At 48.7% G+C, this 15,933-nt stretch overlaps 1 protein-coding gene across 2 annotated transcripts in view; it reads right to left on the reverse strand.

The window, feature by feature from the left end:
• Mmd2 (monocyte to macrophage differentiation associated 2) overlaps nt 1-15,933 on the reverse strand; it is a 44,118-nt gene that overhangs the window by 15,009 nt on the left and 13,176 nt on the right. Inside the window, exon 2 of one of the 2 annotated variants that reach the window (XM_076923550.1) lies at nt 687-768. The exons of the other annotated variant lie outside the window; for it this stretch is intronic. Coding sequence (XP_076779665.1) covers nt 687-768 — 82 coding nt within the window. The remainder of the gene's footprint in view (nt 1-686; nt 769-15,933) is intronic. 2 annotated transcript variants of the gene reach the window in all.

Below are 15,933 nucleotides of genomic sequence, written 5' to 3' on the forward strand. Positions count from 1 at the left end.
GGGAGGGAGGAGGAAGAAGAGGAAGAAAAAGGAGGAAGAGGAGGAAGAGGAAAAAGAGAAGGAAGAGGAGGAGGAGGAGGAGGAGGAGGAGGAAGAGGAGGAGGAGAAGAAGAAGAAGAAGAAGAAGAAGAAGAAGAAGAAGAAGAAGAAGAAGAAGAAGAAGAAGAAGAAGAAGAAGAAGAAGAAGAAGAGGAGGAGGAAGAGGAGGAGGAGGAGGAGGAGGAGGAGGAGGAGGAGGAGGAGGAGGAGGAGGAAGAGGAGACCATCATAACTATTACATCCAGCCTTCAGTTCTCTTTTAGAGGATCTAGGTTTGTTTGTTTGGTTGGTTGGTTGGTTTTTTTCAAGACAGGGTTTCTCTGTGTAGCCCTGGCTGTCCTGGAACTCACTCTGTAGACCAGGCTGGCCTCGAACTCAGAAATCCGCCTGCCTCTGCCTCCCAAGTACTGGGATTAAAGGTGTGCGCCACCACTGCCCGGTGAGGATCTAGGTTCAATCCCAGCACCCACACTGAGCAGCTCACAACTGCCTGTAACTCCAGCTCCAGGGCAGCTGACACCCTCTTCTGATCTCTATAGACATCTGTTTATATACACAAAGACAACATATACACCATAGAGAGGGAGAGTGCCTTCCTTGCCCCACCCTGGAGGGTCCCCATGTCAGCACCCCATAAGTCAACTCACAGCATGGGTGGCACAGTTCGCTGCATGTTCATACTCTGTGGGCTGGTATCTCTTGTGCGCTGGGACTCGGTCATTCATAAACCTGCAATGAGTGACAGGGTTTCAGAAAGCCTAGCCGAGGAAGCCAGAGTCCAGCTTGTCACCTGTACAGCTTCACTCCTCTCTCCTTCCTGCTCCCTTTCAGGGTATTATAGATTTTTTTTAATTACATGTGTGTGTTTGTGTGGTGCATGCATTGGTGCTTGGTCTCTGTGTGCACACATAAGCCAGCAGGTGACATCACCTGCCTGCCTCAATCACACTCCTCCCTTATTTTCAGACAGGGTCTCTCACTGAACCCAAAGCTTGCCTCTCTAACCAGGCTGGCTGGCTAGCCAGTGGGCCTCAGAAATCTGCCTGTCTTGGCCTCCCCAGTTCCTCGCTGCTAGTTTTGGCACTACAGGTACCAGTCTTTGACATCGGTTCTGGGGATATGAACTCAGCTACTCGTGCGTGTGCAGCACACACTTAAGTAGTGAACCATCTCCTCGGCTTTAAGGTAAACATTGTTACTGCTTAGTGTTTCATGTGTAATCTTTAACGTGACGTTAGTTTGGAGGAGAAAGAAAACTTTATTGGGGCTTGGACTATAACTCGGTTGAGTGCTTTCCTAGCAGGTGCAAAGCTCTGAGTTCTGCCCCCAGGACTTCATAAACTGGTGTGATTGGTGCACATGTGTAATTCCTGCATCACTCAGGGGGTAGAAGCAGGGGCATCCTGAGTGCTGGGTTAACAGACAAGCATCACCCTGCCTGGCTCACACACAAACCATGCAAGCATGTGGCCTCATTCTTAGACCTAAGTTTCTCTCTCTCTCTCTCTCTCTCTCTCTCTCTCTCTCTCTCTCTCTCTCATCTCCCCTCCTCCCTCTTGTTTCTTGAGACACAGTTTCTCTGTGTAGCCCTGGCTATCCTAGAACTCACTCTATATATCAGGCTGGCATCAATACTCACCAAGATCCTCCTGCCCCTGCATCCCAAGTGCTGGGATGAAGTGTTCTTAAAAATAAGAATTCCTGGAGCTAGAAATGGATCAGTAGTTGAGAGTCCTTACTGCTCTTGCAGAACGTCCCAGTTCAGGTCCCAGCACCCACAGCATCCAGTCCCCAACCACCTAGAACTCATTCCAGGAGATCTGATGCGCTCTTAGCCTCTGACACCTATATACATAACTGATGCGCACATGTACACATTATACCTCTTGGGAGGCAAAGATAGAAGATCTCTGTGTGTTCATGGCCAGCCTGGACTACATAGAGAGTTCCAGGCCAGCCAGGGCTACATATTAAGACCTTGTCTCACAAATAAATAAATAAATATTTTAAATGATAAACGTTCTTTTTATGTTGGTGTCTAGGCCCTTCAAAATGCCTTTGACTCCTCTCTATTGTCACACAGCACAGTTTGGAGCAGAGAAATGACATTGTCAAGTGGCACAAGATTTGGTCCCAGCCCAGTGGCTTCTGAACGTGGATCTACCATGACAAGAGTATGAAGGGCACTTCCTTTAGCCCAGCTGACACTTGAGGGTCAGCGGGCCAGGAAGAGGTGTCCTGGGTCTACACCTGTCTCCCAGCCCAACAGACAGGGCCAGGCAGCTAGCTGTGCAGTGTTCTCTGAACAGAGGTGTTCAAGTTTCCCCTGGAGCTTTGCCCAGCATCTACCACCAGAGGGAGTCAGCTGCCCAAAGACTTCGATATCCTCACTCAAGACCCCAGTTATGTAGGCTGAGGAAATGCTCAGGGGATAAAAGTCCTAGGACCTGAGACTGAATCCCAAGCACCCATGTTGAAAGTCGGTTATGGTTATACATGTCTGTAATGCCAGCACTGGGGGAGGGGGCACAGACAGACAGATCCTGACATCTCAGTGGCCAGTCTAAACAACCCTGTTAGACACAGACCATCTTGAGGTAACAAAATAGATGATGGTAGAAACATCCAGGATCCGGCTCTGGTGTTTACATGCCGGTTAATGTGCACGCACGCACGCACGCACGCACGCACAATTATTACTCTGCATTCCCCCAAAATGAACAGTACAAAGGACTTTATGCATCATGATCCTTTAAGGTCTTATTGGGTGCCTGCTGTATGCTGGATCAATGCTAGGTCTCCAGGGCATTCATTTAGTGCCTTCTGTATGCCAGGTCTCTGCTGATACAGCAGATGGAGCGTCTGTGAAGTACCTTCTCTATGTTGTCTCCATGTCAAGGACAGCTCAGGGACCACTCACTGAGCACTTCTGGATTCTGGATTCATGTTGGTAAATACTCTGTGAGCTTGCTCTCTCTGCCGCTATAGTTCACGGGGTATTTACTGGATGCTTTCTGTATGGTATCTTCTGGAGTGCTGGTGTGCAAGGCAAGAGCAAAGGCTGGAGGGAGCTGACCAGTGCTGGTCCCAGGGCTTGTCCTGTCCTGGTATTCCTGTGGCTGATTCAGATGATGACCTAGATGACTCTGGACACTGTGTTGGCTGCCCTGTCCCTCCTACGCTGACCATTGCTCTTCCCCAGCATCCAGCCCTTGTCGTGTGAGCACGTCAGCCCAGCAGTAAGCACAGTCCTAGTCATGTAATCTTACTGTCACGTGTAACACTGAACTCATCAGACAGATGAGAAAATGAAGACTCCAGGCTTAAAGTCCCAGGGTTTCAGGGGCATAACAATCAACCCCCAGGGGTTTCCATCCCAGGATCTAGGTGCCTTTGCAGGGGCAGATTACAAAACAGACATGCAGGTGCTAGAGCGGTAACTCGGTGGTTAGGAGCACTGGCTGCTCTTCCAAAGAACCCAAGTTCAATTTGCAGCACACAGTTGAAAATTGTAAGTCCCATTTCAGGGGATCTGAGACATATTCATACAGACAAAACGAAAATAAACTTAAAGAAAAAGAAAGAAAACTAGGCAGGCATCCAGTCCTGATGGTGCAGGTCTATTATCCAACCTACTTGGGAGGCTCAGACAGGAGAGTCACAAGTTTGAGAGGTGCTGGAGATAGATGGTGAGCCTGAGACTAACCCTGGGTAACTTAAAACAAAAAGAAGTTGGGAGATTGTGGTTCACTGCCTAGAATCCCCCAGTGAGGGGCTGGGGTGTGGCTCAGTGGTAGAGCCCCTGCCTAGAATCCCCCAGTGAGGGGCTGGGGTGTGGCTCAGTGGTAGAGCCCCTGCCTAGAATCCCCCAGTGAGGGGCTGGGGTGTGGCTCAGTGGTAGAGCCCCTGCCTAGAATCCCCCAGTGAGGAGCTGGGGCGTGGCTTAGCATATGCAAGACTCTATGTTCAAGCTCCATTACCACAACTAAAATTTTAAAGAAGGCAGAGGACAGCATAGAGCAGGATGTCATATAAGACCACAGATGCAGTTATGGGAGCAACTTGTCTACAAGCCAACAAAGGTCCCGGAACCTGGAAGAGGAGACTTCAGAGCTAGAAAGCAGTAGCCCTCCCCACAGCTCCATCCTGGAATTCAGCCCTCCAACAACTGTAAGACAATAACTGTGTGCTCAAGCACTGGGCGTCAGCTACTCCACTCCTGCAGGCAGAGGACTCTGGTCCGGGTTACAACAGGCATGTCGATTCTCTCTGTCAAAGCCCCCAAAAGTCAGTGGCCATTGATGCTGCCAACAGCTGGTCTGCAGGTGGATGGACAGGTGGTAAAGAGACCCATAGGTGGGCAAGCTCATCACCCTCTGCGTGGCAGGGGTGAGTGGGCCCTGCACCTGTCACCAGGCACCACCATATCCTCTCCTGTGCCTTTAACACCAGGCAAGCCACCCATGGTGCCAGCCTTGCGGATCCAGGGTGATGTCACGGTTGCCGTGGAGACCTATGGCAAGCCATTATTTATTTATTTCTGTCCTCCACAAAACTCCCCTTGTCTCTCCTTTAGGCTGTAGCTACTGAATGGAGGGTGAGGGGAGGGAAGGGTTGAAGGTGGGGGGGAGCATGCCTTGGCAGAGGACCAAGAAACCATTCCCACCACCCTGAAGACCCATGGACTTTTCTCTTAACTCCTTGTGACCTGGTGTTTTTCTTCAAAAAGCCCTAGACAGGCATTTTTAAATGGCAATAAATTCACTTTCATGATTTAATTTGTATACAATAAAATTGTCTCCCTATTTTGAAACATGGTTGTAGGAGCTTGAATGGATTTGGGGGGGGGGGGCGGTTCACGGGCTCACCATTATACTTAAATAACAGTACAGCTGGTGTAACAGTGTATGCATGTAACCACAAGTCAGGATCAGTATTTAAGGGCAGCCTGAGCTACACAGTGAGTTGGAGGCTAACCTGAACTACATAAGACCTTGTTCTGGAAAACTAAGAGATGGATCGAGTCAAAGCACATTCTTAGGTGAGAGAAACCTGGGCTTTGAACAGGAAACAGTTCGTGCCAGTGTGCCAAAGGGGAACCTGTAATGGACCATGCTAAAGGAAGCCTCACAGCTGAGCATGCAGCTCAGGGCTCAGTGGTAGAGCCCCTGCCTAGAATCCCCCAGTGAGGGGCTGGGGTGTGGCTCAGTGGTAGAGCCCCTGCCTAGAATCCCCCAGTGAGGGGCTGGGGTGTGGCTCAGTGGTAGAGCCCCTACCTAGAATCCCCCAGTGAGGGGCTGGGGTGTGGCTCAGTGGTAGAGCCCCTGCCTAGAATCCCCCAGTGAGGGGCTGGGGTGTGGCTCAGTGGTAGAGCCCCTGCCTAGAATCCCCCAGTGAGGGGCTGGGGTGTGGTTTGGTAATAGAGTACCTGTTTAGTATGTATAGGGACCTGGTTTCTATCCACAACACTGAAAAAAATCCTTGTTAAAGGTCATTTTGGTGATTATTCTCAACTCTATGACTTCTTTTCCCCATTATACAATCTTTAGGTCAGGTTTTAACATTTAGTGGAATGCAAATGAGATTCCTGGTGTTGTTATGTGTTCTTTCCTTTTATCTTTAAGATGTGTGTGTGTGTGTGTGTGTGTGTACGCGCGCGTGTGCGTGTGCGTGTGTGTGTGTGTGTGTGTGTGTGTGTGCTTGAATCGAGGTGTCCATGTGAAGGTCAACAAACAACTTACAGGGACTGGTTCTCTCCTTTTAGCTTGTGTGTGCCAGGACTCAAACTCAGGTTGCTATGCTTGGCCGAAAGCACCTTTCATTGATGAGCCATTTCATTGGCCCAGTTTGGTTTTTTGCTTCTTTAAGAAGTGTTTTGTTTATTTTGTGTGTGTGCTTGCACATGTATGTGGAAGCTGATATCACACCCAGTTTGTATGTGGGTGCTGAGGACTGAACTCAGGTCCTCACGTTTGCACTGGGTACACCAACAGAGCCACCTCCACAGCCCCTTTCCTATGTAAGTCATTTTATTTTGCAGTGCTGGAGAAGGACCCCAAGGCTCTTGTATGTGCTAGCTGTGGTGGTTAGTGTAAACTGAAGACTTGACAGAATCTGGAACCACGGAAAGATGGCCTCCAGGAATACTTGAGGACTAAGTCGAGTTTGTTCATTGAGATGAGAAGCCCCGCCCACTGTGGGTGTTACCCAATCCCTCAAAGCCCTGCCCGCTGTGGGTGTTACCCAATCCCTCAAAGCCCCGCCCACTGTGGGTGTTACCCAATCCCTCGCTGGAATCCTAGACTTGTCAGTGGAGAAAGAAGTTGCGTCTTTAATCCCAACCGTCTGGGAGGCAGAGGCTGGCATATCTCTGGGAGTTAGAGGCCAGCCTAGGTGACGCAGAGACTTTCAAATTAACCAGGTGTACATAGTGAGACCCTGTCTCACCAGTCTCCTGATTGCGGGTGTCATGTGATCAGCTGCCTCAAACTGTCTTGGCTTCTCTGTCATGATGAAAGGACTCTTGACCTTGAGCTGGAACAAACTCCTTTCTCTCTTATGTTGTTCTTGTCAGAATATCTCATCACAGCATCAAGAAAAGAAACCAAGATACACGGTAAAGTGCTCTCCCACTAAGCCACACCCCAGCCCTCCTTCCTTTTCAGTGCTGAGAAGTATTCAGATATATGAATGTACAAATGTTCTTGAAAGCAAGGCAGTGGTGGCACACACCTTTAATTTCTAACACTCAAGAGGCAGAGGAAGGCGGATCTCTGTGAGTTTGATGCCAGTCTGGTCTAGGGTGAGTTCCAGGACATCCAGTATCCCTGAGAAAAACAATTATCAGTTCCTGCAGAGGACCAGGACAGTGGTGTGTGTGTGTGTGTGTGTGTTTGTGTGTGCACGTGCGCGCGCGCGCGTGTAAAGAAAAGACAGACAGAGAAACAGAAAGACAGACAGACAGAAACAGAGACACATACACACACCATACACAGAAAGACAGAAACAGAGACACATACACACACCATACACAGAAAGACAGAAACAGAGACACATACACACACCATACACAGAAAGACAGAAACAGAGACACATACACACACCATACACAGAAAGACAGAAACAGAGACACATACACACACCATACACAGAAAAACAAAGACAGAGACAAACAGACAGATAGACAGACACACACACACAAACACACACACACACACACACACACACACACAGAGAGAGAGATATGTTCATGTGAGTACCCGTGTTCTCAGGTGCCTGTAGAGGTCAGAGGCTCACACTGGGAGTTTTCCTTAGCCAGTCTCCACCTTGTTTTCTGAGATCTCAGGGTCTCTCACTGAACCTGAAGCTCGTCAACTTGGCCAATGAGCTCCAGGCATGCACCAGTCTCTGCCCACCCCAGGGCTGTAGTTACAGACATACACTAGCATGACCAACTTCTTACAGTGTTGGGGACTCAGAGGTGGACATCTGACCTCCTGAGCCACATCTCCAGCCCCAGAGTTCTGGTGTGAACAAACAGAATATATCAAATATAGATGCTTCAGGACCAAGCATTGGGCAGGCAGAGGTAGCAGACTCAGGAGTTCAAGGGCAGCCTGAGCTACACAGCTAACACCTTGTTTGAAACTAACAAGCAAGCAAACAAAAGATTGTTAAAAATCTCCTGTGCAAGAGCCAACACCCTTCGCAGTCCTGTGATAGACAAAGTGATCATGGGGGCTCCCCCATGGCTGGAGAACAGAATTCCCATTCTGTGGCCAACCTTGAAGCCCTGATGGCCAATGTGGCTGAAGCCCCTTGGCAGGCTCTCAAACTAGCCAGAATCTGAGGCCAAACACTGGCAGATGAGTAAAGAATACTGAATCCCGTTCCTGGCTAGCCAGTCGAGCTGACTCTCTGAGCTCCTTGTTCAGTGAGAGACTATCAGAAAACTAAGGAAGACGCCTGGAGCCAGTCTCTATGGACACATGTGCACATGTACAGCTGCACCACACACACATAAATAGATGAATGTATAGACATATTATCAAAAGGAAAGAGGGGCCAGTGAGATGACTCAGAAACTAAAGACGCTTGCTACCTAACCCGATGACTTGAGTTCGAATCCTGGGACCTACATGGTGACAGGAGAGAACCAAATTCCACAAGCTGATATCTAACTTCCACATGAGTTCCATGGTGTGTGTGTATCACCACACACTAATTTATACAATATATCAAATAAAAAGAGAGGGAGTTGTGGACTGCTCTAGTCTACAGCTCCAGAGAACTAGGAGCAGAGGGTGCAGCCCACTGAATGCTTGCTGAGCATGCGTGAGATCCTGAACTCAGTCTCCAGCTCGCCACCCCCAAAAGCTATGCTAAATGAAAGGAACCTGTTGCAGTAAACATTATTTGGGGAGTTTCTATGCCATCTTAGATAATTTAGTTACCAAATAAAAGACACAAAGCCTTTGTCTTGAAGCAATTAGACCTTGGGATACAGAACTTAGCATTACAATTCATAGCGACAGACCAAACCTCAAGAAAGCCAACCCAACAGTCCACACAGCCTTGAGTGTTACTCCTCCTGCTTCTGCCTCCCCCGTGCCAGGATTACAGATGCAAGCCACCTCGCCTTGTTAGTTACACGATCGGATCGTTAAGTGGTGAGGCCACTTTGCTGACCTGGAAAAGCAGGGAATATGAGGGAGAGTCAGCCAGATCTTGATGTCAGCTACACCAGAGAAAGACTAGATGCAAACAGGATGAGAGATGCAGTGGTTTTCAGATATAGCCCAAGCTAGCCTTGAGATCATAGCAATCCTCCAGCCTCTGCTGCCCAAGTTGGGATTATGGGTACATGCCACCACATCCGATTTATGCAGTGCTGGGCATCAAACGTAGGGTTTCAGACACAGTAGGCAAGCATCTACCAGCTGAGCCACATCCCAGCCCTATTTATTTATTGGCTGATTGACTGATATTGATTTGTTTTGGTACTGAGGCTAGAATCTCGTGCTAAGTACCACAGAGCCACATTCACAGCGTTTTAATGAGATTTTTAAAAATAAAATCTAATAAGCCAGACACATTTTAAATACTAAAATCCAGCTCTTAAATCAGTATGCAAGACCAGACAGGAGAAAAAAAAATATATCTAGGAAGGTGGGTGGATGGGATGGCTAAAAGTTAAAAAGGTAAAGGAGCTTGCAGCCAAGCCTGAGGACCTGAGTTCAATCCCCAGGTGGAAGGAGAGAACTGACTCCTAAAAGTTGTTCTCTAAACTCCATTGAGAGCTGCATGTTCTTCATTATTCTAAAATAAAATGTCTCACCTCAGTGGCCCTGTTTTTCACACACACACACACACACACACACACACACACACACACACACACACTCACGCACACCAAAAGAACAGTGGTTCTCTTCTGGGCAGGGTCAGAGCTGGCTAAAGTCAATGTTGGAAACCCCCTGGATGCCCATCCACAGGAGGAAACGATAGGAAATCCACACCAGGACCTCCCAGGCCACTTCTAGAAGCAATGAGGGCTGAACATAGAAATTCAGTGAGCAGCAAGCAAGGCTGAGCGGCCTGTGTGTAGTCCCAGCGTGTTCCTACCAACCAACAGCAGGAACACTGGACTCTGCAGACAAAGGTGGGAGACCGACCCTGTTGGACAGAGGCAGAACTGGTGGAGAGAGGAAGGTTAGAGGGTTGGGAGGACCTGCCTTGCTTCTGCAGTTTCTCCCTCTCCCTCTGGCCTGTCCCTAGGGTGCAGAGGTCTGTATCCCCAGAGAGAAGGAAAAAGTTGACCCTCCCCCCACTGGGCTGGTGCCTGCCAGTGGCGACCCTGAGTCCTTTGGACAAGAGACTAAAGAGGTTTGCCCAGACTTCTGCACAAAGGGAGTTCTGTCTGTCGGTCCCACAGAGGCCAAGGACAGCCAGGAACAAGTGGGCCTCCGGGAGGCAGCTCTCCCTTCTCTTTAGAGCCCCGGGCAGTTTCTTTGTGTCCATTCATGGATTCAAGGCTCCTCCCACAAGGCTCACAGTGACCTGGCTCAGTCTCTGGGAAAGAGACCTTGGGTTTGTGCCACCTGAGACTCCTCGTGGCATCAAAATCATTAGGCAAGCCAGACCTTGGGGTGCAGGCATTTCACCCTATCTACTTGTGAGGCTAAAGCAGGATAGCAAATTCCAGGTCTGTTTGGGCTACAGAGTGAGTTCAAGATCGGCTTGGAGAATCTAGTGAGACCCTGTCTCAAAATTTAAAAGGGCTGGGGCTGGGGTGTGGCTCAGTGGTAGAGCTCCTGCCTAGAATCCCCCAGTGAGGGGCTGGGGGTAATCTCACTGCTGACCTCTCCCAAGGAACACATCACAGGCAGTACACCTGTGTACACCTGGCCCTGGTAGGATAATATGGTGTGACCATTCGATAGACAGAAACATGGGTGAGCACACAGGACAGCTACAGTTCACTCTACTCAACCCCCTAGCAATTAGCAAGCATCGTACCCTACTACCAACATAGCTGTGTTGATTTAATGAGATCCATCAGGGAGTCTTGTTTAGGAAAAAGCTTAGGTCCCAAGCTCGCCCACACGTACTAGCAGCCTCATCCACAGTTCCAAAAAGAGGTTCCATCCCACCTGGCCTCAGAGCTCTACTCTGAAGACCCCAAGTCTAGCTCCTTGCAGAGTTCGGTCGGAAGGAAAACAGGTTCTCCAGCCACAGGTCCAAAATACCATGCCAGCATGGACTGGGAACTGACAGGAGATGTACATAAAGTTCTGGGGGTGTGGCTAAGTGCCTAGGCTCGCCAAGCATGCTTGAGGGTCACAGTTCGAACCCACCACAACTGCATAAAACTAAGTGCAGTGGTGCACAGCTGTAATCATAGCATTAGGAAGGTCAGTGCAGGAGGACCAGCAGTTCAGGGTTATCCTCGACCACATAGCTAGTTTAAGACTAGTTTGGGACACACAGGTCTTGTCTAGAAGGATGAAGAGAGAAGGAGAGAGGGAGGAAGGGAAGTGGGTTAGTTAACATAACATGCAGTGATCCAGGCCTGTGATCCCAGCACTCAAGGGGCTGATGTAGGCAGATCACGAGTTTGAGGCCAGCCTGAACTACATAGTGAGACACTTTGTTGAATAACAGAAATTCTGGTACTCCCTGAGATGGCTCAGTGGGTAAAGGAGCCTGCTCCCAAGCCTAACCAACCACTTGAGTTCAATCCTGAGGTCCACATGGTGGAAGGTATGAACCTACTGAGGGGAGGTGTCCTCTGACCTCTACTGTGTGTGTTACACACACACACACACACACACACACACACACACACATTCTCTCTCTCTGTCTCTCTCTGTCTCTCTCTCTGTCTCTGTCTCTCTCTCTCTCTCACACACACACACACACACACACACACACACACACACACACACACACTAAATAAAGTTTTTAAAATTCCATTCCAGAGTCGAAGGGTTTTCTTGTACATGGTGCATTTTATTTTCAGTCCAATTCCATCCCCCATCCCCACCCCCACCACAGAATCCAGGCATTGGCTGGCAAGTAAGGTAGCCACAGATTCCCTGGGAGCATTCTAGCATTCTGGAGCAAAGTGCGCTCTCTCTCTCTCTCTCTCTCTCTCTCTCTCTCTCTCTCTCTCTTTCTCTCTCTTTCTCTCCTTCCCTCTCTCCCTCCCTCCCTCCTTCCCTCCCTCCGTCCTTCTCTCTCTCCCCCCCTTTCCCTCCCTCCCTCTTCTCTCTCCATTCCCTCCTCCCTTCCCTCTCCCCTTCCCTCCCAGGGGCTCGGAGAGCTTCACCATCCCCACATCTAAGGATATCCACACTCCAAATGCAATCCCGATCGATTTGTTTCCCTCTGAGACCTGCCTTCAAAATGCAGTCCTGGCTTCATTGTGGATCCAGCCACTTTGACATACTCAGTGAGAGAGGACTTTAGGTGAAGAAGGCAGCGACCGGGGAAGCAGGCGGGTTCTCTTTATTAATAGAAAATATTGGAAGGGGTAATCAGGAAACTACAACGCCCTAATGACTGAAGGAATTGATTCTCATCTTGATAACTAATGGCCAGAGGGACCAGTGGATGTGAGGTTGCCAGGCAACAAGATGCTCAAAAAGAGCTGACCATTATCTCCACCGATCAATGCAGCATAGCTGGAAGCACCGATGTCTCTGCCTCCTGTTGAGTTGTGTGTGAAATGCATCGTGCACTCTGGTTTTCTTTTCAAAAATGTCAATTGTGAATATCATTAAGCTCTGGGTAGTACATCTGTGCTGCTATGGAGCCACCAGCCACATAGCTAATTAAATATGAATTCATTAAAAGTAAGAAGTTGGGTGTCATGATGTCTGCCTGTAATCTCAACCCTCTGGAGACCAAGACAGAAGAAGCAGCAGCCATTCTCAGCTAAAGTGTTTGAGTCAGCCTTTGCTACATAATAAAAAATAAACCCAGGCAGGCTGTTAGCTGTAATGGATATTCAAGGCCAGCTACAGCAATCCCAGACTACAGGAGAATAGATAGATAGATAGATAGATAGATAGATAGATAGATAGATAGATAGATAGATAGATGGATGGATGGATGGATGGATGGATGGATGGATGGATGGATAGATGGATAGATGGATAGATGGATAGATACATAGATAGATCACTAATAGTAGCACATACCTCTAACCCCAGCACACAGAAAATGAAGACAGAAGGGTCAGAGTTCAAGATCAACCTGAGCTACACTGAGAGTTCAAAACCAGCCTGGCCCTCCTGAGTTTCTATCTGAAAAATATGAACTAGAAAGAAGACTCGGATGGTAAAGTGCATGTCACACAAACATGGAAATCTGAGTTTAAACCCCCAATACCCATGTCAAAGCTGGGTGTGACCAAGCATAACTGTAACCCTAGCTCAGCTATGGGGAAGGGACATAAAGATGGGGGATCCCCAGCCAGTTCACCCAAATCAGTGAGCTCCAAGTCCAGAGAGAGACTCTGCCTCAGAAATAAGACGGAGGAGAAGACACCACATGCTGAGAATCTGCACACATGAACACATAGAGTGAGAGGCTGGGAGGGGAGAGGGAAGCAGGAGGGAAGAAGGAGATAATGAGGGGAAGGGGAGGGGAAGAGAGAGGGAGGGAAGAAAGAGGGAGATGGAGAGAGAGGGAGGGTGAACAGAGAGACGGAGAGGCACAGAGCCTTGTTGGAATCCAGAAAAACTACCCCATGATTCCATATGAGGAGAAGACCTCCTGCAGAGAAACTGTCCTGAGTAATCCCAGATGCCCTGCATCCATATCCCTGGTGTTACAAGTGTGCGTGCAACACCACTGTGACCTGAATTTCTGTTGTTGCACGTCCTCAAGCAAACAGCCGTCACCTCCATCAGATGAGCTGTGCCTCTCTGCACCTGCCCATGATGATCGGGCACACTGCCTGTCGGCGTCTCCTCATAGCAGGGTCACTGGACACTCACCTGAGCTTCCAGCTGCCGCTCACAGCCATTCTGCACTAATTACAAGTGGCTTCTGTGTCCTGGGAGGTGCTAGGGGACACAGGCTGAAAGGTTAAAAGCCTCCATCCGTGCTGGGTGGACACTGTCCGGTGTGAGTGCCTTGGGGTACCTGAGGGTCCTGTAAGCAGCCTCACCTGTGTGCTGACAGCGAGCTCAGTTAGCCCCTTGGTTCCCCAGGGAGGACTCGGATGGATTCCTTCTTTGGTTTGTCACTGGGACCTTATGAGGAGGGGGACGGGCACTGCTCACATCTCCCCAGGGAAGAAATCCTAGAAACAGATGTTCGTTAGCCGTTCAGTCTTTGGCATTTTTGGAATAGCTGCCCAAACAGCCTGAGATAATTTAAAGATAATATTGCGTTATACAAATGCCATTATGAATTGAATATGATTTGTCCCTACAGGCTCCTGTGTTGAATGTGTCGTCTCCAGATGGCCAGCTATTCTGAGAGACGATAGAAGTTTAGGAGGTGGGATCTAGCTGGAGAAAAACTAGGTCGCTGGGAGTGGGTCCTGCAGGGTATATTATCCCTGGTCACTTCCTGTCTCCCTCTCTCTACTTCCTGTGAATAGCTCTCCTCCACATGTCTCTACCATCATGACATTCTGTCCAAACTTAGGAGGACAAATAACCTGTCTCAAAAAAAAAAAAAAAAAAAAGCCAAAACCAGACAAGGCTGAAGAGTGAGTTTGAGGAAGCCTGGGGTAAAATGTAAGATTATGTTTTTAAAAATAAAAGCAGGGCTGGGCTGCTTAGTGGTTAAGAGTATGTTCAGGTCCCAGCACCCATATCAGGCAGTTTACAACCATTCATAACCCCACCTCCAGGGAATCTGATACCTCTGGCCTTCATAGACACATGTGCTCCTGTATACACACACACACACACACACACACACACACACACAGAGAGAGAGAGAGAGAGAGAGAGAGAGAGAGAGAGAGAGAGATCACTATCTTCTTTTTGAACAATTAGGTTTAACAAATAAAAATGTAAATTTCAAAAAATTATTTATTTATTCATTTGTTTTCAAGAAAAGGTCTTACTATGTAGCCCTGGCTGTCCTGAAACATACTATATAGACCATGCTGACCTCAAACTCACAGAGATCCACCTGCTTTTGACTCCCCAGTGCTGGGATTGATTGGCACCATGCCATGCTAAGTTTATTTTTAAGTGTGTGTGTGTGTGTGTGTGTGTGTGTGTGTGTGAATGCAATATGTGCAGAAGCTAGAAGGGTGTCAGATCCCCTGGGGCTGCAGTTACAGGAAGTCTGTAGCTGTCTTCAGGCACACCAGAAGAGTGCATCAGATCCCATTACAGATGGCTGTGAGCCACCATGTGGTTGCTGGGAATTGAACTCAGGACCTCTGGAAGAGCAGTCAGTGCTGAGCCATCTCTCTGGCCCCCTTTTATCATTGTTGACACAGGGTCTTACACTGTAGCTCATGCTTGGCTAGAACTTACTATGTACCCCAAGCTCTTCTTTGACTCCCAGCAATCCTTCTGACTCTGTCTCCTGAGGGCTGGGACTTTAGGCATGAGCCACCCCTGTATGTCCTGTATATGTGACATCAGTTATTGCTAAGTGTGCCGGACATGGTTGTAATCTCAGCATCCAAGAAGGAGGCAGGCAGGTAATGCATGCTCAACCAATCTGGACTGTAGAGCAAGAAGCTGCATCAACAAAACCAACGCAGAACAAAACAATCACCAACAATTCCTGTGAACCAGTAGGCTCTGTCCAGGGTGCTGGGATTCAGATCCACCCAAGACAATTCCCTGCCCTCCTGGAGTTCACAGAAGCATTCACGTATGGCCAGCTGAGGGCAGGAGGTGTACATGTGATGAAGCAGGGACTGGAATGCTTTCATAGGCTACAGGGGAATGTAAAGAAAGGTCTAAGTGAAATCCAGTAGGCGCCGACTAATTGCAGGCTGGTGTAAAGGGTAGCTGGCCATGCTGGTAGAATGTCGATCCTCTGCTGGTCGTAGCGGCCTCTCACCTCCCACCTTCCATTCCTCTTTGTCTCCAAGAGAAAAATCACCTTGTAGCTCAAGCTGGCTTTGAACTCTCTATGTAGCCCAGGCAAACCTCATGATCCTCCTGCTTCTGTTGCTATGACAGGCCTGTACAACTATGTCTGGTCTTTCTCCCCTTTCCCTTGGTGTGTGTGTGCACACGCGCGTGCGCATGCACATGCATGTAATTATACATACATACATGTACACAGAGGCCAGAGGTGAACTTCTGGTGCCATTCCTCAGGCACTGGCCACCTTTATTTTGAGACAAAGTCTCTCACTGGTCCAGAACTTACCAACTAAACTAGGCTGTCTGGCCAGTGAGTC

This window comes from Arvicanthis niloticus, chromosome 24 (assembly GCF_011762505.2).
Source record: "Arvicanthis niloticus isolate mArvNil1 chromosome 24, mArvNil1.pat.X, whole genome shotgun sequence".
Classification (NCBI taxonomy): Eukaryota; Metazoa; Chordata; class Mammalia; order Rodentia; family Muridae; genus Arvicanthis; species Arvicanthis niloticus.